Below are 23566 nucleotides of genomic sequence, written 5' to 3'. Positions count from 1 at the left end.
AGCTCAGTGTAGCCTTTAACTAACAGAAATGTATCAGCTTGTCTCTTGAGTGCTGGGATTAAAGATGTATGCCACCACTGTCTGGCTCTATGGCTAGCTAATATGACTTCTGGGATTAAAGGTGTGTACCACCAATGTCTGGCTGTAAGGCTTGTTTCTAACTTTGCATTCTGAACCCTTGGGCAAGCTTTAATGAACCATAAATGATACATCACTACAGCAAAGCTACACAATCATCGAACCTAGAAAAGAATCCTAATAATGATATAAGGCAAGTCAAATCAAATGGATAAATTCTGTTTTGGTGTTACTCAATAACAAAATACCTAAGTTCAAGTTCTTTGAAAACTGAACAGTTTAAGGAACCTGTCTCTTATCTTCTTGGTTCTTACACCATAAATAATAGGATCCATCACTGGTGGCACAAGAAGATACATATTGGCAACAAGTATGTGTATGTGTGGAGCCACTTTATGCCCAAACCTATGGGTGAGGAAGGAGAAGAAGGCAGGTGTATAGAACACTAAGATGATACAAACATGTGAGCCACATGTGCCCAGAGTCTTGAGTCTGGCATCTTTGGAAGGAAGATGGAAAACAGTGTTGAGTATGAGGACATAAGAACAAATGATCAATATGAAGTCCACCCCTCCAGTGAGGAAGGCAACAATGAGGCTGTATGCTTTGCGAATGCTTGTCTCAGCACAGGCAATCTTGATGAGGGCCATGAACTCACAGTATGTATGGGAGATTATATTAGTCTTACAATAGGGAAGCCAGCGTAACAAAAAAGGGTGAAGACTGAGGAAGGCTGCTCCCCGGAGTACAATAGCCAGGCCCATTGCCCCAGTTACAGTGTTTGTCAAAATAGCTGAGTGTCTTAATGGTTTACATATGGCTACATAACGGTCAAAAGCCATCCCTACAAGGAAGCCAGACTCCATGGTTGAGCAAGAGTGGATCAGGAAGACTTGAGTGAGACAAGCTTCAATTGAAATCTCTCCATCACGAAACCAGAAGAGACTGAGAAGTTTAGGAACAGCTGTAGTGCAAACCACAAGGTCAGCCACTGCTAACATGCATAGGAAGAGGTACACTGGTTCATGAAGTTTGGAGTCTGTCTTGATGATGAACAGAAGAGAAGAGTTTCCCACCAGGGCCAAAATGTAGCCTATGCAAAAGGGTATGGAGATCCACATGTGTGCCTCCTCCAAACCAGGAATGCCAATGAGAATGAATGTTGAGGGATAGACACTACTTTTATTGTGTAATACCATGGTACGTGTCAAATGCATGTGGTCTTGCCTTTAAAGAAACATTAATCTGAGCTGAGCTCAAAACCAGCCTGGTCTATGGAATGAGTTCCAGGACAGCCAGTGCTACACAGAGAAAGTCTATCTTAAAAGAAAAACAAAGAAAGAAAGAAAGAAAGAAAGGAAAAAGAATCAATATTAATCTATAAAATATTTAAAAGTAGGAAGTCAAGATGCAAGAAGTACATTCTTATAAAGATGTACAAACAAATCATTTCATCATATAGTGGAGTCAACTAAAGTTATAGTCAGTCTGTCTAGAAAACAGCATCATTTAAATTCAGTTTTAGGTTTTACTAGTAGTGAAAGCTGCAAAAGTCATATCACTTTTTGACTGAGATGCATTTACTTCTTGCATCTTCCATGCAGTGAACAAACTTAACATCCTTTTCCAGTATCTTGATCTCTATATTTTCATTGATGTTTTATTTTGTATTAACATTTTACCTTTTAGAAAATTTAAACCAACTGTAAATTAATGAATACATGAGAACCATAGATATGGAAGAATAAACATTAGACAACTATAGTGCTACATGAGAGTTGAAAGGAGATGTTTCACATAGAATTTACAGCTTTTTACATGTTAGTAATTATTTTGCTATATTCCAGCTGACATAGTACTTACGCCTTTGAGACAATAAAACTAATAATTTACAAAATGTTGAAATATTATGAAATGATTGGTAAGAGACTTATTAAACTTTGCCTGACTGCTACTAAAATTGATGTCAAGACCGTGATGAGGACTGAGTTAGGAATTGAGCAAGGCACAGCATTGTTCTTGGTTCCTCACTGACTGTAGAATTTATGCTTACTCTTTATCATACACAGTGATTATTGCATTAATTTAATTGTAATTGGTAGTCTATGCTCCTATTATTTCTTTTACATAAAAAATTATTTAGACAACATTCTCTCCTTTAAGTAGATTCTACATGTATCTATCCAAGTTATTCTGATTTTCCCATTATCTGAGCTTTTCACCTTTATCATTTGTTACCATGCTAATTACTCACTACATATCCTTATTATCTTATATAGTTGGTAATAATAACTCCCAAGAACTAGAAATTTCATTACATTGATAATTGAGCTGCATAGGTACAATAACTTGAACAATATTAGAAACATATGCATAATGTCTTAACAAATTAATCTAAAATTTGTATCAATATGTATTTGTATACTATATACAGAATTCCAATCCAATGTAAAACATTTAAAATTAGTAGTAGCTTTTTAAAAGAAGATTCAATAATTTACCTTTTAAAATCATCATGTCTATACTTTTTAGAAGTAGATTCAATAATCTACTTTTTAGTCTATCATATCAAGTTTTAGATCACAGAAGCAAAGCAGCCAAGTCAGTAGATCTTACCTCTACCTAGCTGAAACGACAATCCCATCCCAGCAAATCCTCATAGGCAAAAGGCTCTGAATTCCTGTCTTTTCATCATTTTATTCCTTTCTCTGCCCAGCCATATCCTCTATCTCTGCCTCCCTAGTGCTGGGATTATAGGCATGTGATTCCAAGCGCCAGGATCAAAGGCCTGAACTCTGTTACTCTTCACTCTAGTGTATGTCAGGGTGGCCTGGAGCTCAGAGAGATCCATGTACCTGTTTCCAGAGCCCGGGGTTCAAAGTCGTGTGCCACCACTGCCTAGTTTCTATAGCCAACTAGTGTGGCTGGCTTTGCAAACTGATCCCCAGTGGTCTATTTGGATTATAAATGATATATCACCACGTTAACCTGCTTTTGAAGTTTCATGTCCAAAGAGTTTACTTAGTTCACTGTTTCACTTGCACAGACCAGAGGGATATGTATATTTGGAGCTTGGAACAACTGGGCACAGGCATGTGAAGAGCCTCAGGATGTCTAGGGCATGGTATTGGAAAATCACAGTAAATATTGAACAAAAAAAACCAATCATTTATAAGTTATGCAATGACATAACAACTAATACTTTCAAGTTTTTTCAGTACATAGTAATGAGTTAGATTTTTCCAGAGGACAATTCATACACGATGAAGTAGAAGTGTCATCTGTGAGTGATTATTAAGCCAGTTGCACAGATTTTAAACAGTTGGTAGATAACAAGTTCCAGACACTGATTTCAGAGTCCTCATGCCAAATCCCACTGATAAATCCCCTGATTATGTTGTCCTGTAATGGTATTTCCAGCAACAGAAAGGATATTTCCAATCTATGTACAGCATAAAGATGCACCCCTTCCACTAATATTGATGAATTATGATTTACATACCTATTTTGAAATGTCACAGAAAAGAGAATCTAACACCTAAAACCTTCTTTCTAGTAAGCCATTTTCCAATGCACCCACTGAATAAGGAACACTTAATACAACTAACAGACACAGTGTGACTACACTCCCTCAGTCTTAGCGTTCCACTGCTACATGGTTAAGTTCATGTGTGCACTTTCAGAACAATGTATTTTTATTTACCTTTTAAATTTTTATTAAAATTAAGTCTTGTATATATAATTCTATATTTGGGTGTTTTAAATATTCTTTTTTATTTACAAAATCCTATTTTCTGATCAAGAGTTCTTCTCCTCAAACTTCTCCCATCCTTCTATTTCACCAACTCTACTCCCTGGGCATTTTTTGTATCTTTTTGTAAAGAAACAGGTACCCAAACAAACATGGAGAGAATTAAAAATAAGAAAAAACATCACACACACACACACACACACACACACACACAGAGGATATATTTAAAATGTCTTCTTTGCAATTTGTTGTTACCCTTATAAAGAGTAAATATTTTTTTCAGGAGAAAGTAGAGGTAGGTTATGGAGGAAAAATTCACAATGTAGTGACTGTAAATGTGACATAACTATACTTGAAATGTGCTGCACTCTAACTTCAATCATTAAAGTAAAAATAAAATAATATAAATCACAAATGTCAAGATCAATACTAAACACAGTTAAGAAAACATGAGATTTTATGATAAATATGAGTTTAGGACTTAAATGTTTAAAAAACTGATATAACTTTTAAATGAAAATAATAAGATAACTATTATTAAAATAATAATTTGACAGTAACCTAATGAATTGGAAATCTATCATTTATATATGTACACATAAAATATAAGCAGTAAGTCATTATTATAACTCTCTGTAATAAATGATGCTGAATTATTCAAAATATTCAACTACAAGATAACTAGATATAATTACAGCTTTTATATTATTTACTTAGCATTATATACTATGGCATACTTCTATAAATTAATATAAACATGTAAAGTGAACATTCATATTCCACTGTTATTAGGGTATTCACATAAAACTTTAACATGTATGGATAAATGCATATGATAATAGTAAGTTGATACTGAGCACATTATAAACAATGAAACATAATCTATATGGGTATGCATCCAACTTGGGACTCCAAAGTGGGTGATGGATGAAAGGGAATATAGTGTTACAATACAAAAGTAAACAATGAAAACTCATGTTTGTATTCATCAGAAAGAAACCATAACACAAGGCAGTATTATAAAATGGGTTTTCTCTTGTTTTTCAAAATGTTAAGATACTAAGCTATTATTTGAAATATATTGCTTTCCTCCTCTTTGTATAAATAATGGTCTAGTTTTCTATCTATGAAATCAATGGCCACATGCCATTGTCCTTGGTGGGATTACCTGTACAAGAAACAGTTTAATAGCTTTTCAGCAGAGCTGAAAGGTGATATTCCCATATCACCTTTGCATTATTTTTCTAGCTTTCTTGAATTGTCATTGAAACTTGTTCCTGGTGTCCTTATGATATGGCACTTTGCTGCATTCTACTTTTTGTTAAATTTTTATTTATATTTGGTTAACACTTTCTCACTTAATATACTAGAGATTATTGTTGGTTAAAATGATAGTATTCCTTTGCCATTTTATAATGAAATGATAGGGAAAAAAGAAAGTGAAAAGTGAGAGAATACATAACTTCAATATAATTCTAAGATAAGCAGATATTTATGATCACAAACCATGCACCTCCAGAAGGAATCCTCAAACTATACTGCATTAACAATTTTATGATTATAGAACTTAATTTTAAGATATGTTGAAGGATTGTTCTCCAACAAAGTTGATTTCTTATGTTTATTGTTGTGAGCCTAGCCTTTAATGGCTGAGCCATCTCTCCAGCACCAAAGTTGATCTCTATGTCTTTATTGTTTGTTTTTTCTGACTGCCTGATAGAAAAGCTTGGTAACATAGAAGAAATTTAGATATGTTTTTGGAGAAGAATAAAATCTATGATGATGGCAAATCCTGAATCCCAGATATACCTTTTAACATGAATGATATAAAACAATATGAATTGAGCATCTATTAGATGATTCTTGTCTGTTATCCTATTTTTCTTAGTTTTAAATATAATGGTTGTTAATCCTAATGATGACATAGATAACTCTAGGTAATGACATTTATGAATGATAACATATATTGGTCAATACAAAAAACTAGGACAATTGTATTATTGATAAGCTTCAGAATAAGTAATTGCAGCTAGCTTTTTCAAAGCTGTTACACCATGAAGTTGCAAACCTGCAATTTTTAAACAAACATATACAAAAGTTCAACCTCTCCATTATGCCTAAAACAATGTATAGCTGAATTAGCAAATAAAAATGATACAATGGATGCCATAATTCGTTGAAAGGGAGGAAAACTTGCTTAACCATGATAGATGTGTGAGGTCTGCTCAGTATGTACACTGATATAGCTTATTGCCATCTTTCATCAGTCTAGCATACTGAAGTACACAGAAAAGCCATCCACTATTCATTCTTAGGAAAAGTTGTAGCTTCTTCTTAGTTTCTATCAAGGATTTCAGAGAATAGCTTTCATTGCTTGTTTGGTTAATGTAGTCTGGATGGGAACTATGAACCCGAAGGGGTTCATCAACCCAAGGAAATTTTACACAAGGTTGCTTAAGTAACTGACTGGTTTAAGTAGAACCTTCACTCCTTCCTCCAGCCAGATGGTCATGAATGGCATAATGAGAGTTACTGTGCAGTCCTTACCTCACTAGCATTCTGTGTGGACCAAAGTGAGTCCTTGAACAAGCCCTGTTCTCTTAAGATTTATAGCTTTTCCGTTTGAACTCATTATGGACATCTTCCATCTGCTTCTGACTCCCACTGGCAGGATAGGAGAATGACTTCTCCATGGGTTCAGAAAGAGAACCCACTGGAGGTTTGAAATTTGATATTAGAAGGCTGCATATAGATACTTAAAACCAACATTTCAGTAACAGCAGAATTCAGAAGCTTAGAGCTCAGGCAGAATTCAACTCTCTACAACCTGATTCCCAGCAGGATTGCTTAAGTCTCAGAAGGTCTCTTTTAAATAAAGTGTTCATGGTGTATTATTGAACATGGTCCCCTGATAGCACCCTGTCTTCTTCTTTCACTTCCTTTCCTATTATTTGCCTCCTGGACTTCTCTGCTTCTACTCTGATGTCATACATACATATATAATATAATACATACATAATTTACTTATGAAACTTGCATTCTTCTTACATGTTATAAGGGAATAGTCTATAAAATAGCATAAACGTATAGCCTCATTATTCATGTTATCTTTGCTAAAAATGTTTCTATTTTCTGAAATATATTTACAGATCAAAATATGTTTATGGCTTATTCGTTCAGGAAGCAGGCAGCCTAACTGCAGATCTTTACCTCTCCATTCCTCCTGAATCAAACATATTTTCATTCCTAGCTCTGAGACAGGACACCTGCTGCAGCCCTCTCTGCCTGCCTCCACCATTCCTATGGATTCCACAGATCTTCCCCTCTTTACTTCCTTCTCCCTACTTGTTGCTTTATCCCAGCACCCAACTCCAGCAGTTACCCCTTGTTAACCCAAAGGCTACTCCTACCAGGGAAGCAGATTGGCTGCTTTCCTTCTGTACATCCTTATCTAACACCCCTGTCTCATATACTGGGCTTCTGGGGTGACGTCTCTTTACTGTCTACCCCTATTACAAGGAGAATAAATAAACAGATCCTGTTGGAACACTTTGTTTTCCTGCTGCCTGTGAAACCTTTCAGATACATAGTGTACCCTTTCTTGAATATAAGCTTCAAATACACATCCACACACTTAACTTGAAGCCTTCAATGACAACACATATAAGATACACAGAAAATTTGCTACCAGACAACCCAAAGCTATCACCCTCTCCTAAAATCCAGGGAGGAAAAAGAAACCAAGGATCACAACATCCACACAAAAAAAGACAAAACTAGAAATTAGCACCTAGAACTTTAATCATCCAATCACTGATGCCTAGATGCCAGCCCAAAAATACAATTACAGCTAAGGCAATATGTCTCCAATAAAGACCAGCAATCCTAGCAAGTAAACTCTGAATATTCCAATATAGCTAAGGCATAAGGAAAAAACCTTAAAGCAGCCTGTCTGAAGATGATAGAGGTCTTAAAGAAGAAATGAATAAATACCTTAAAGAAGTTCAGTAAAACACAAACATACAATGGAAGGAAATGAATAAAACTATTCAAGACCTGAAAATGCAAATAGAATCAATAAAGAAAACCCAAACAGAGGGAATACAGGAAACAAAATTAAGAATTTGACAGGAACTACAGTGGCAAGCTTTAGAAACAGAATACAAGAGACAGAAGAGAACGGTAGGGTTGAAGATATGATAGAAGCATTTAAAGAGATCATTAACTGTGTCATTGGTCAAAGGAAATGTTAAATGTAAAAGCTCTGACAGAATCATCAAAGGAATCTTGGGAATTATGAAAAGATCAAACAGAAGAATAATAGGATTAGAGGAAGGTAAAGTAACCTAGCTAACAGGACTGAACATATTTTTAACAAAATTGTAGAGGAAAATTTGCCTAACCTTAAGAAGGAGATGTTTATCAGAGCACAAGAAGCATACAGAACACCAAATAAATTGGGCCAGAAAAGTGTGTCCCTTTGTATTAATAATCAATACAAAACATACAGAACAAACAGTGGATATTAAAAGCTGCAAAGGAAAAAGAACAAGTAACATATAAAGGAAGATTTATTAGAATTAACACTTATATCTAGACTCTAAGACACCACAGATGCCAGCCAAGACCACTAGACCCAGCAAAACTTTCAACCTTTCATATATGAGGACAATGAGGTATTACATGATAAAGCCAAATTTAAACAATATTTATGCACAGATTCCCCCTAGAGTAGGCAATAGATGGAAATCTCCAACATAAGGATTTTAACTACACTCACTGAAAACAAGGTTGCCTATTATCAATACCTATTCAAAATTAGTAATAGAAATTCTAGCTAGACAAAAATAACAGAAGGTGATAAGGTGATATAATTGGAAAGGAAGAAGTCAATGTATTTTTAATTTCAGGTTATGTGACAGTGTACATAAGTGACCCTAAAAATTCAATTGAGGAACTCATACATCTGATAAACACATATAACAAAGTAGCTGGATACAAATTTAAATAACAAAAAACCATTAGCCCTCCTACATACAAATGGCAAATGGACTAAGAAAATCACGAAAGAAACACCTTTCACAATTACCTCAAATATTATACCTTGGGGTAATTCTAATCAAGCAAGTCAAAGACTGGTGTGATAAAAACTTCAAGTGTTCATAGAAAAAATTGAAGAACATATCAGAAGATGAAAATATTTCCAATGGCCATACTATGTAGGATTAACATAGCAAAAATGCCCATCTGATCAAAGCAATGTATAGATTTAATGCAATCCTCATCAAAATTCCAACACAATTTTTACAGACCTTGAGAAGACAAATCTCAGCTTCATATGAAAAAACTAAAAAATCAGGATACCACAAACTATCCTGAACAATAAAAGAACTGCTAAAGATCTTACCATTCTGATTTTAAGATTTACTGCAAAGCTATGGTAATAAAATCAGCATGATGTTGGCATGAAAACAGACATGTTGATGTATGAAATTTATTGGAAGGTCCAGACATAAATCCACAAATGTATGGAAACCTGATTATTGAAAATGAAGTCAGAAATACACACTGGGAAACACTTCAGCAAATGATGCTGGTTAAACAGGATGTCTTTATGTAGAGGAATGCAAATATACCTGTATTTATCAACCTTCACAAAACACAACTTCAAATGGATCAAAGACTTGAGTACATTGAACCTGAAAGAGAAATTGGGTAATCACCTTGAAATCCTTGGAACAGGAGTAACCTTTTTGAACAGAACACCATTAGTGCAGGCAGGTCTATGATCAACTATGATCAACAATTAATAAATGGGACCTCAAGAAACTGAAAAGCCTCTGTAAGGAAAATAAATTGTCATTGGAACATACTAGACACACATAGAATGAGAAATTTTTTCTCCAAGCTCATATTTGATAGAGACCAACATCTACATGAATAAAGAACTCAAGGAACTAGATATCACAAAAACCAAATTATCCAATTAAAAATGGAGTACAATTCTAAACAAAAATTCTCAATAGAGCAAACTTAATTGACCGTGAAACACTTAAGGACATGTTCAATATCCTTAGCCATTAAGGAAATGCAAATGAAAACCACTTTGAAATTGTATTTTGCACCTGTCTGGATAGCTAAGACCAATACAAGAAATGACAATTCAAATTGTCAAGAATGTGGAATAAGGTGAATACTTCTGCATTGTTGGTGGCAGGACAAATTTGTACAGCCATTATGGGTGTCATTATGGTGATTTCTAAGGAAGATGGGAATTGATTTACCTCAATATCCAGCTATACCACTCTTGGACATAAAACCAAAGGACAATTCATACTACCACACAAATAATTTTTTGGAACACTTTTTAAAAAACATGTTCCTTGCAGCTCTATTCATAATAGCTGGAATATGAAAACAACCCACATGTTTCTCAACAAAAAGTAAAGAAAATGTGGTACATTTATTTACACATTGGAGTATTAATGGTTCTAAAAAATTGACATCATGGGCTGGCCCGACCTCTCCTGAGGTGAGTGTACGCTCTGCTCTTTCCCTACTCCTGCCCAAGACCCCCATCACCTCCGGATCTCTCTGGGCCTACACCTGCATAGAGTTGACCCGCCCAGATGGGGAGGACCTCCCTGAATCTGGAAACACCTCACTCTCCCTTCTCCCTCTGCCAACCCGAACTCTCCTGAGGGAGAACCACCCTGAGTCTGGAAACAATTCACTCTTCCTTCCCCCTCCACTGGCCTGACCTCTCCTGAGTGAGGAGATTACCAGGAGAGGCAAGACCATCCAGAGCAGCAGACATCTAAGGTCTTGGCCCACACACACCACCGGGTGAGAAGAGGAGATAGAGAGATCCCACCTGCAAACACTGGAAGAAGAGATGGGAAGAAGACAAAATAAGAACACACTCAACAATCGAAAGACCAATATGACACCACCACCATCTAGGGACATCACACTAGAAAGATCTGAAAAGCACAACACAGAGGAAGAAGGAGAGACAAATCTAAAAATCTACTTTATGAAGATGTTCCAGACCCTTAAAGAGGAAACAAGAAAACCTCTGAAAGAAATAAAAAAAAAATTCAAGAAATAAGTAATTCTCTTAAAGAATGTAAAGAAAGCCAAGAAAAAACAACCAAGCAAGTGAAGGAAGCACTCGAAACAGTTCAAGGCATGAAAGCTGAAATATAAACAATAAAGAAAACACAGAATTAAGGGATGCTGGAAGTAGATAGGCTGGATAAATGATCAAGAACTAAGGATGTGAGTATAACCAAAGAATACAAGAGATAGAAGAGAGAATCTCAGTTGTTAAAGACTCACTGGAGGATATATAGACATTGACGAAAGAAAATCTCAAGTACAACAAATCCTTAACACAAAATATCCAGGAAATATGGAATACCTTGAAAAGGCCGAACCTAAGAATACTAGGTATAGAAGAAGGTGAAGAAATACAGCTCAAAGGTACAGAAAACATAGTCAACAAAATCATAGAAGAAAACTTCCCCAACCCACAGAAGGATATGCCTATGAAAGTACAAGAAGCTTACAGAACACCAAACAGACTGGACCACAAAAAGAAGTCCCCTTGACACATAATAATCAAAACACCAAACTTACAGAATAAAGAGAAAATATTAAGAGCAGCAAAGGAAAAAAGGTCAAGTAACATATAAAGGCAGACCTAACAGAATCACACCTGACTTCTCAATGAAAACTTTGAGAGCCAGAAAGTCCTGGATAGATGCCCTACAAACACTAAGGAAACATGAATGCCAACCCAAACTACTGTACCCAGCAAGGCTTTCAATCACTATAGATGGAGAAAAGAAGATATCCCATGACAAAACCAGATTTTAGCAATACATATCCACAAATCCAGCCCTACAGAAATTAATGGAAGGAAAAGTCCAATGTAATGAAGATAACTACGCTCAAAAAAACCATCGGCAATATATAATCCCACTTTACCAAACACCAAAAAAGTGGGGAAATCTACACACAATAACACCACCACCAACAAATCCCAAACAAACAAGAATCAACAATCAATGGTCATTAATATCCCTCAATGTCAATGGTCTTACATTGCCTATAAAAAGATACAGGGTAACAGAATGGATACAAAGACAGAATCCATCCTTCTGCTGCATATAAGAACACAACTCAACTTCAAAGACAGACAGTACCTCAGAATAAAGGGTTGGGAAAAGACTTTCAAATCAAATTGATCCAAAAAGCTAGCTGGTATAGCAATCCTACTATCTAACAAATTAGACTTCAAACTAAAATCAATCAAAAGAGATGAAGAATGGCATTTCATACTTATCACAAGAAAAGTCCAACGAGATGAAGTCTCAATCCTGAACATCTATGCCCCAAATACAAAGGCACCTACATTTGTAAAAGAAACATTACTAAAGCTCAAATCACACATAAAACCTCACACATTTATAGTAGGAGACTTCAACACTCTGATGTCACCACTAGACAGGACCACCAGACAGAAACTTAACAAAGAAACAAAAGAACTAACAGATGATATTACCCAATTGGGTTTAACAGATATCTATAGAACATTCCATCTGAACACAAAAGAATATACCTTCTTCTCAGAGCCACATGGAACCTTCTCTAAAATTGACCACATACTCAGCAACTTAGCAAACCTAAACAGATACAAAAAAATTGGAATAAACCCCTGTATCTTATCAGACCACCATGCTTTAAAGTTAGAAATCAACACCAACACAAATTGCAGAAACCCTACAAAATCATGGAAATTGAATAATGCACAATTGCACCATTCCTGGGTCAAGGAAGAAGTAAAAAAAAAAGAAATTAAAGATTTCCTAGAATTCAATGAGAATGAAGAAACAACAAACCCAAACCTATGGGACAATTTGAAAGCAGTGGTAAGAGGAAAGTTCATAGAACTAAATGCCCACATGAAGAAACTGGAGAATAGTCACACTAGAGAATTAACAGCACAACTGAAAGCTCTAGAACAAAAGGAAGCAAACATTACCTGGAGGAGTAGATGATAGGAAATAATCACCTGACGGCTGAAGTCAATAAAGTAGAAACTAGGAAAACACTACAAAGACTCAATGAAACAAAGAGTTGTTTCAATGAGAAAGTTAACAAGATAGACAAACCTTTATCCAAGCTAGCCAAAAGGCAGAGAGATAGTATGCTAATTAACAAAATCAGAAATGAAAAGGGGGACATAACAAGGGACACTGAAGAAATCCAGATAATAATCAGGTCATACTTTGAAAAACTGTACTCCCCCAAATTCAAAAATCTAAAGGAAATAGACAATTTTCTGGATAGCTATCACTTACCAAAATTAAATCAAGAACAGATAAGCATGTTAAACAGACCTATAAGCCTGAATGAAATAGAAGCAGTCATCAAAAGTCTCCCAACCAAAAAAGCCCAAGCCCAGGTGGATTCACTGCAGGATTCTACCAGAAATTCAAAGGAGAGCTAATACCAGTACTCCTCAAATTGTTCCACACAATAGCAGCAGAAGGGACATTGCCAAACTCTTTCTATGAGGCTACAATTACCTTGGTATCCAAGCCAGACAAAGAAAAAACAAAAAAAAGAGAGAGAATTGCAGACCAATATCCCTCATGAACATGGATGCAAAAAAATTCAACAAAATACTGGCAAATCGAATCCAAAAACACATCAGAGCAATCATCCACTACGATCAACTTGGCTTTATTCCAGGTATGCAGGGATGGTTTAACATATGAAAATCTATCAATGTAATCCACCATATAAACAAACTGGAAAAGAAATTCCACATGATCATCCTGCTAGATGCTGAAAAAGCCTTCAACAAAATACAACATCACTGCATGATAAAGGTCTTGGGGAGATCAGGAATAACAGAAACATACCTAAACTTGATTAAAGCAATATACACCAAACCAACAGCCAACATTGAACTGAGTGGAGAGAAACTCAAGGCTATTTCTGTAAAATCAGGAACAAGACAAGGTTGTCCATTCTCTCCATATCTCTTCAATACTGTACTTGAAGTTCTAGCTAGAACAATAAGACAAGAAAAGGAGACCAAGGGGATACAAATAGGAAGGGAAGAAGTCAAAATTTCACTATTTGCAGATGATATGATAGTTTACATAAGTGACCCCAAAACTCTACCAGGGAACTGCTACAGCTGATAAACACCTTCAGCAAATTGGAAGGATACAAGATTAACAAAAAAAAAAAAAACCAGTAGCCCTACTATATACAGATGATAAATGCAATGAGAAAGAAATCAGAGAAAAATCATCTTCACAATATCCACAAACAACATAAAATATCTTGGGGTAACACTAACCAAAAAAAGTGAAAGATATGTACAGTAAGAACTTTGAGTCTTTAAAGAAAGAAATTAAAGAATATACCAGAAAATGGAAAGATCCCCCATACTCTTGGATAGGTAGGATCCACATAGTAAAAATGGCAATCTTGCCAAAAGCAATCTATAGATTCAACACAATCCCCATCAAAATCTCAACACAGTTCTTCATAGACCTTGAAAGAACAATACTCAATTTTTATATGGAAAAACAAAGAACCCAGGATAGCCAAAACAACTCTCTACAATAAACTTCTGGAGGCATCACCATCCCTGACTTCAAGCTCTATTATAGAGCCATAGTCCTGAAAAAAGCTTGGTATTGGCACAAAAATAGACAGATAGACCAATGGAATCTAATTGAAAACCCTGATATTAACCCACAGACCTATGAACACCTGATGTTTGACAAAGAAGCTAAACGTATACAATAAAAAAAGATAGCATCTTCAACAAATGGTGCTGGCACAACTGGATTCGGACATGCAGATTATTGCAGATAGATCCATATCTATCACCATGCACAAAACTTAAGTCCAGATGGATCAAAGATCTCACCATAAATCCAGCCACCCTGAATCATCTAGAAGAGAAAGTGGGGGATATACTTGAATGAATTGGTACAGGAGACTGCTTTGTGAACATTACACCAGTAGTACAGACACTGAGATCTATAATCAATAAATGGGACCTACTAAAACTGAGAAGCTTCTGTAAGGCAAAGGACACATTCAGGAAGACAAAACGACAGCCCACAGAATGGGAAAAGATCTTCACCAACCTCAAATCTGACAGAGGGCTGATTTCAAAAATATACATTTAACTCAAGAAGCTAGCCACCAAAACACAAATCAGTGAAATTAAAAGGTGGGGTGCAGAACTAAATAGAGAATTCTCAACAGCAGAATCTAAAATGGATGAAAGACTCTTAAGAAAGTGGTCAAAATGCTTGGCCATCAGAGAAATGCAACTCAAAACCACTCTGAGATACCATCTTACAACGGCCAGAATGGCTAAAATCAAAAACACCAATGACAGTTTATGGTGGAGAAGATGTGGAGAAAAAGGAACACTCCTCTATTGCTGGTGGAAGTGCAAACTTGTAAGACCACTTTGGAAATCAGTATGGCGGTTGCTCTGGAAAATGGGATTCAGTCTACCTCAAGATCCAGCAATTCCTCTCTTGGGCATATACCCAAAAGAAGTACACTCATACAACAAGGACATATGTTCAAACATGTTCATAGCAGCATTGTTTGTAATAGCCAGAACCTAGAAGCAACTTAGATGCCCCTCAACTGAAGAATGCATAGAGAAAATGTGGTATATTTACACAGTGAAGTACTACTCAGCGGAAAAAAACAATGGAATCTTGAAATTCGAAGGCAAATTGATGGAAACAGATAAAACCATTCTAAGTGAGGTAACCCAGTAACAACAAGACAAACATGGCATGTAATCACTCATATTTGAATTTTAGATATAGAGCAAAGGATTACCAGCCTACAATCCTCTTCACCAAAGGAACTAGGAAACAAGAAGGACTCTAAGAGAAAAATGGATGGTCCCTGAGAATGTGAAGGGGCCAGATATCCTGAGCTAATTGGGAGCATGAAGGTAGGGGAGAGGGAGCTGACAGAATGAGAGGAGAAGAAGAGGGGAGAAGAGAAATGGAGGAGCAGAAAGTTTGAGTTAGGGGAAGAACAGAGGAGAGCAGGATGAGAGACACTATACCAGAGGGAGCCATTATAGGTCCAAGGAGAGATCTGGCACTAGGGAGATTTCCAGAGATCTACAAGGATGACACGAACCGACAATCTAGGCAATGGTGGAGAGGCTACCCTAAATGCCCTTCCCCTATAATGAGACTGATGACTACTTTTTATGCCATCCTAGAGCCCTCATCCAGTGACTGATGGAAGCAGAGGTAGACACACACAGGTATACACTGAACTGATCTCTGGAACCCAGTTGCAGATAGCAAGGAATGAAGATCAAAGGGGTTGGCACCAGGCTGCTGTATTCCACAGAAATAGCTGGCCTGAACAAGGGGGGCACATGGACCCCATACTTCTGTCTGGAGGCCAGCAAGAGACTGATCCAGACCCCTGAATGTTAATGAAGAGGCCTCAGCACTCTATGGGTCCCCTGGTAGTGGATCGGTATTTTTCCCTGGTGTAAGAAGGGACTTTGAGAGCCCATCCTCTGTGCAAGGATGCTCTCTAGGCCTAGAAACAGGGGGGAGGGCCTAGGTCTGGCCCAGATGATGTGGTGGACTTTGGGGAGCCCCTGTGGAGGACCCTACCCTCCCTGGGGAGCAGAGGGGGTGGGGAGCTTGTGGGGGCCTGGGGGAAGGGGAGGGAGAGGGAGAAGGGATTGACATGTGAAGCAAGCTTGTTCCCAATTTAAACTAATAAAAATAAAAATAATAAAAAAGACACCATGAAATTTTCAAACAAATGGATGGAACTAGAAAAAAATCAACTTGAGAGAGGTAACACAGACCTCCAAAAATAAATATGGTATACATTTATTTATGTGGATATTAGACATATGTGGATATTGAACAAATGATGACAAAGTTATAATCTGTAGACTTAGTGATATTAGATATACAGAAAGGGATACATAAATCTCCTTGGGATGGAATGGATTTTATGGGTGAACTAGGAGTTGCTGATGCGGGGGTGATAGGAACAGAAAAATCAGGTTGGGAAGAGGTGAGAAGAGGTTGATGGAGGTGTTGCAGAAGAAGCAGCTAGTATTGGGGGGGCAATTTATGAGGTCATAAGGAAAGCAAGGGCAGTGAAAACTTACTAAAATATATGAGGGCAAGTGTAATGAACTCTCCAAATAATGTGCAGGAATCCCGGTTGGCTGTCTTCATTCACCAAACAAAACTTCTAGTTCTAGTACTGGGTTATACCAATAGAGTTATTGACCAAAGAGGTACCATGGAAATCCCTAAATAATCCAGTTTGTGGCCAGTCCACTCTATTGCTCCTCCCAAACTGAAGGCAAGGTCACACTGGTGATGGCAATGCCTATACAACTCATTGGACATGGAGAAGGCTTTGGTGCCTACACAGAACCTTCACCCCTGTTTTCTAGAGTTTTGGTATAAGAAGGTACTTGTAGCCCACCAAAAGAAAAATATATAAACCAAAACAGCCACAAAACCTTTGATGTACAATCTGTCCTATCTGTAAAAGAATAGTTTCACAAAACTTGAGGGAATAACCAACCAATATCTTATTTGAGTTATGGCCCACTCCTGGACATGGAACCCATACTTGACAAAGTTTGTGTAACCAATAACCAGAGACTAGATAGTCCAGATACCTAGGATAAACCAAATTCTACAAAGACATTATGCATGGTCTAAAAAATGTAGTGGTCTGAAAATTAAAAGAAAAAGATAAAATGACACCTAATGATAACTGCTATACTCATGCCTTATTCAGCCATCATCAGAGAAGCTTCCTCCTTCCTGCAGCACATGGGAACAAATTTAGAGACTCATTGCCAAATATTATGCAGAGAAGGGGGGCATGCATACAGACAGACAGATAAGCAGAGACAGAAAGAGATTGAGAGGGACAGAGAGAAACCATGAATACACAGTTCCCTACTAAATCAAATCATTCAGAGCTCAGGTAACCCTGTGAATAGGAAACAGAAAGAGTCTAAGAGGGAATGGGGATCGATATAAGACTCCAGGAGAACACATCCCTCTAAATCTCCCAAGCAAAGATCACATGAAGTCACAGAGTCTGAAGAAGGAAACAGGGAATATATGGGTCTGTACTTGGTCCTCTGAGTGTATATTACAGCTGTCAGTTTAGAATGTTCATGGCACTACTAAATATATAAATGAGTGAGTCTCTGATTCTTGTGCCTTCTCTTGGGTTTCTTTTCCTTTTGATGATTTGCCTTGTCCAGCTTTGATGTAACAATTTTTGTTTTATCTTATTTTACTTTACTTTGTTATATTTTTTATTTTACTTTATAGAAGCCTATTCTTTTCTAATAAGCGAAAGAAAAGGAATGAATCTGAATGAGATGGGTGGTGGGGAGAAACTAGGAGGAGCAGAGGGAGGGGAAACTGTAATCAGGATATATTGTATGAGAAAAGAATAGATTTTCAATAAAAATGGGAATATAAAAAAGTGAAAATGTCTTTGAACAGAGATACTAGTATGTCTAGATAACTTGCTGCTCCTGAAGCTGCTCCTAGAACAAATCCATAGTGATTAGTTAATTCTTGTCATTATTTAGGCTTCTTATTTCTACAAGTTATCTCAGGAGATTTCACAAAAGCCATTTCCTACTGTCTCAGTTATTTTATTTCATAATATAATGTATTTATACAAAATGAACTGAATGGTGATTTGTGGACGTTTTATTTCACTGTGCTTTTTTGTCTAATTGGTCTTTTATCTGTTGTTTTGGTTTCCAATTATTTTTGTTTGTGTTTGTTTCTACTTCTTTTTTAAATAATACATTAGCCAATTCAAAGAGTGACAATTGGCAGTCCACTTCTTAGACTTCCCTGCACTGACTTTTTATTTTGATACAATATTTAGCATCTGTTTTTTCTTACTTTCCTCATTACCACATTTTAGATTTTTCTATGAATAATGCACTTATTAAAAGAGATATACTATGACAATTTTCCTGCTTAAATACTATGAAATAGAGGCTACTGAAAGGTTGAAAACAAAAAAAGCTAACGTGTTTCTCATAGACAACAGCCAAAAAGATTTTGTTCCTTTTTGGTGGAGGATCAATACAAGGTTTCTCTGTGTAGCTGTGGCTATGCTGGAACTCATTCTGTATGCCAGGCTGGCATTTAACTCACAGAGATCTATCTGCCTGCCTCTGCTTCCTTAAAGGTGTGCACTACCACCTCTTGGAAGAATTTTGTTTCTTTATCAATTCATAAAGTGCTTTTGATGAGAGAATTGTGGAATTTATATTTAGAGTTATTACTAAAATGTAAATGTTATTCAGGTGATCATGTGGTGGTGTTTTTGTAATAATTAATGTCTCATATTTATTTCCACAGTCTCTCTACCATGCTCATTCATCTTTTTGTTCTGAGATAATAGAATAATAGTACTTTCTGTATTTTCTTGAGGGTTGGTTTATTGGAGGCATATATACAAATCAGATAGTTTTGTTTGATAAATTATCCTAGGTTGATCTTTGTACTCTTTAGGACTTGGAATGTACTTCTTTGGGCTATTTTGACTTTCAATATTTACATTGAGAAACCAGCTGTTTTTCTCTCATAGTTCTATATACTTAGTGTTTTAACTATAATATGTCATGGGGTATTTATATTCCTGATCATGATTATTTAGTGTCCAGTGTGATTCTCTGTGTATATATTAGGCATGCCATTCCTTAGTTTAGGGAAATTTACTTCTATGATCTTGTTGCGAATCTGGTATAAGGCATTGACTTTAAGATTCTTTTCTCTCACCTATGACTATTAAAGGTTTGGTTCTATGGTAGTGTCTTATATTTCCTGCATAGTCTATCAGGTATTTAAATTTTTTCATGTTCCTTGTTTATTGGGTTTCAAGTCTCTATTTTTGAACCTGATATTCTATATTCTGCTTGATTAATTGTAATTTTTCCCTTTGAGTTTTCTAGTTGAAGTTTTGAGTTTTTCAAGTCCATCTTTATTTCAACTAAAGTCACCTTCATTGTTTCTATCACCTTACTGAATTTCATTCTGAAGTCCAGGATTATCTTTGGCATTTTCACCAGCCTCCTGTTTATTTTTTCCTGGGTATCTCTCAGGAATTTATTCTTTTAATGTTCGCTCTCCTTAATTTCATTGACCTGTTTCTTTGCATCTTCTTTGATATCCTTGAATTCTTTGATGAAGTTCATGATTTTCCTTATTTTTACATTCTGTATCCTGGGATTCATCCAGGTAATTCTCATTTGTAAACATTTCTATAGGACTGGTTGATTTTTGAATAGAAGTTACTGGCTTGACATTTCACATTGTAATCTTACAATCATATCTGAGCATGTGATTTCTCTTATTAATTCTAAATCTGATATATACAGGGTAGGTTGAGGAAGAGAGAATGTCCAGTTAGGGTAGGTCTAGATGTTGGGCATGGCTTGTGTGGAATGAGGGCAGATGGACAGAGAGGATTGGTGTGCAGTATGTGTTTCCTGGTCAAAATCTGTAGCATAGGTTTTGGTGTTGTAGAAAGATTGGATGAGACTTGGAAAGGGCCTGTCCCCTGTCCTTTTTCGGGTTGCCAGGAAGTATCTTGACTGAAACCTAGTAATGGGGTACAGTGTATTCAATGGTGGTTAGACTAGTACAGGACACTAGATGTAGGAACTAGTCTAAATCTGGTAGGTTGTGGAGGTGCATGGGTGTGGAGGGCTATGGAGGAGATTCAGTGGGCTAGACCTTAGAGAAAACTGTGAGATCTGGCTGTGTAGAGAATCTGAATGTAGCACAGAAAGAATGGATCAGTGTGTAGAACAAGTAGCAAATCTTATCTTTTAAGTCAACTGGTTGAAATTGTGTTTAATTATTAGCTAAAAGATGTTAAATATGTTTATGAGTGTAAACTAACAAAGACAAGTACAGTTACAGTAATTTTATGGAGAAGCATGCTATGGAATTTCTACTGTAGTCATCTGGGTTCAGTAAGATACCCAAGTCTTGGAATTTAATTTCTATATTCTTCTGGAGCAAAATTGTAATATATAATGTGATTATCTGGTAAATCCTGAATTCCATATCTGTGCACGTATAAACACACACACACACAAACACACACACACAAATACACCCCAACACCAATTTCATAGATATAAATTACCATTTTATCATCATTGCTTGTTTTATCTCAATTTATTATTACTATTTTATGATAGGGAATACCCTTTATGATACAGATAAGAAAATAAGCTTCAAAGATTCTTTTTTTTTTTTTTTTTTTTTTGTCATTGTTCTGTTACCAGAGCAGGATCTAGTGTTGCATAATCTGTCTCTGAGGATTTTCTCCCAGAGCTAAGTCTCAGTTTGAGGTTAAAATGGGATGCATTTTTAGAAAAATCTTTAGAATGTTTTGAAATACAACATAAATTCATATTTTGTGTACTTCTCAGAAAGGAGTTTAAGTACTAGACTGTTGGAGGCTTTGCAGAAGACCACAATGAATCTGCTGCTGATGTCTAGTGAGTAGATCAGACAGTACTTAGAAAGACATATGAGAAGTATAGGCTAAGATCTGTCTTCATCCATGTGTTGAAATAATGGTCCATACAGATAAGCCAGAATTTATATTCTGAAGCTTAACATGCCTGAATTCATGATTGATTTTCACTATATTTTGCTTACTGCATTTGCTACTTCCTCTGTAGTGTATTCTCTTTCCCTATACTAAATCCTGCAGCAGAGAGGATTCCAGTTATCAAAGCATGTTCTGTAAATTTTTTCAAAGGAAGAAGAGAGTTCTAATTATTACAGATCTGTATTGAGTTTGTCATGGTGCCTACGCTGAGAGGTAATTGAAAACCTGAAGTATGAACATGGTAAGAATTATTCAAATGTCTAAAGAGGTGAGTGAGCACACAATCTGCTACAACAGGCTATATAACATAGTAAAAGTGAATTCAACCCTGTATATGTTGTTAACAATTGCACTAACCTGACCTGTCCATCTCTGCCCCCTTATTAAACTCTTGTTATTTTGAGTAATATCTCTGTCTGTGTGTATCTGTGCCTGTCTCTGTCTCCCTCTCTCTATTCTCTCTCTGTCTCTCACTTTCTCACTCTCTCTCATTTGTGTGTGTGCGTGTGTGTGCATGTGCGTGCGTGTGTGTGTGTGTGTGTGTGTGTGTGTGTGTGTGTGTGTGTGTGTGTGTGTGTATGCATATATTTCCCTCATTTTTTCCAAACAGGTGGAAGAGCTTCACCTCTTCTGGCAAGTGTAACATGGCAAACCACAATCGGAGTGTTACTCACCCAGTCATATTTTTCCTCATTGGGATCCCAGGTCTGGAGGATATCCATTCCTGGATCTCCCTGCCTTTCTGCTGTATTTATCTTGTGGCCCTAATGGGAAATACCACCATTCTGGTAGTTATCAAGACAGACCGTTCTCTCCGAGAGCCCATGTTCTACTTTCTTGCTATCCTTTCTTCAGTTGATCTGATCCTGTCTACAGCCTCTGTGCCCCGTATGCTTGGCATATTCTGGTTTGATGCCCATGAAATATACTTTGGTAGCTGTGTAGCTCAGATGTTTTTGATCCATGCCTTCACTGGCATGGAGGCTGAGGTTCTCATGGCCATGGCTTTTGATCGTTATATAGCCATCTCTGTTCCACTCCACTACACAACCATTTTGACATCTAGGGTGCTGCTGGGCATCAGCATATGTGTTGTAATCCGTCCAGCCTTGTTAATATGTCCAATGATCTATCTCATTTACCGCCTACCATTTTGTGAAGCTCATATAATAATTGCACATTCCTACTGTGAACACATGGGCATTGCAAAATTGTCCTGTGGAAACATCCATATCAATGCAGTGTATGGCCTTTTTGTGGTTTCTTTATTTCTTTTGAACCTTGTCCTTATTGGCATCTCATATGGATACATTCTCCGTGCTGTGTTCAGACTCCCATCTCAGCATGCACGATTAAAAGCCCTGAGCACATGTGGTTCCCACGTTGCTGTTCTCTGTGTTTTTTATATCCCATCAGTCTTCTCTTTCCTCACTCATCGATTTGGACACAACATACCACACTACATTCACATTCTTGTTGCTAACCTCTATTTGGCCATTCCTCCCTCACTTAATCCCATCATTTATGGTGTGAGAACAAAGCAGATAAGAGATCGAGTTGTCCATGTATTTACTAAAAGGTAAGAATCTCTCATATTCTTTGATCCATCTCTGAAGACTCATGTTCTTGTCTTTGTGGATAGTTCCTATGCCTTGTTGTGGGCTACCAGTTTGTAAGACTAGTTGGTTTGCTCAGCCTGTGGATTAATAACACAGTCCTACGGAAACTTCATCATATCTCCAAGTTGACAGACTGTTACACTAGTCTGGACAGACTATTTTTGGACAAAAGAATTTGTGGAAATTTCTTGTACGGACTCAAGAGAGCTCTGAATTCCTTTCCTATTTTCTTCCACTCATGCATGCTTGTAACGATCTTTGATTTGCATTAATATTGTGTCATTGTATATCTTGAAACATCCTAACTTTGAAAGATAAACTAAGAGCCAAAATAATTTAAACTATTTGCCTCTGTTAAGATTGTGTAACTGTATATTCC

General features: G+C 36.6%; 2 protein-coding genes across 2 annotated transcripts; one reads left to right on the top strand and one right to left on the bottom strand.

Moving 5' to 3' along the window:
- Positions 1–332: 332 nt before the first annotated feature.
- On the bottom strand, positions 333–1286 carry LOC100764117 (olfactory receptor 52D1). Its single transcript, XM_027407507.1, has one exon. It carries the CDS (start codon positions 1275–1277, stop codon positions 333–335), a length of 945 nt encoding a protein of 314 aa, XP_027263308.1. The 5' UTR covers positions 1278–1286.
- A 20917-nt stretch (positions 1287–22203) lies between these two features.
- LOC100764417 (olfactory receptor 52J3-like) lies at positions 22204–23151 on the top strand. Its single transcript, XM_027407992.1, has one exon. It carries the CDS (start codon positions 22213–22215, stop codon positions 23149–23151), a length of 939 nt encoding a protein of 312 aa, XP_027263793.1. The 5' UTR covers positions 22204–22212.
- Positions 23152–23566: the final 415 nt, after the last annotated feature.

Source organism: Cricetulus griseus, chromosome 3 (genome assembly GCF_003668045.3).
Source record: "Cricetulus griseus strain 17A/GY chromosome 3, alternate assembly CriGri-PICRH-1.0, whole genome shotgun sequence".
Classification (NCBI taxonomy): Eukaryota; Metazoa; Chordata; class Mammalia; order Rodentia; family Cricetidae; genus Cricetulus; species Cricetulus griseus.
Note: the sequence above shows the minus strand (reverse complement) of the source record. Positions and strands in the feature narration are given on the sequence as shown.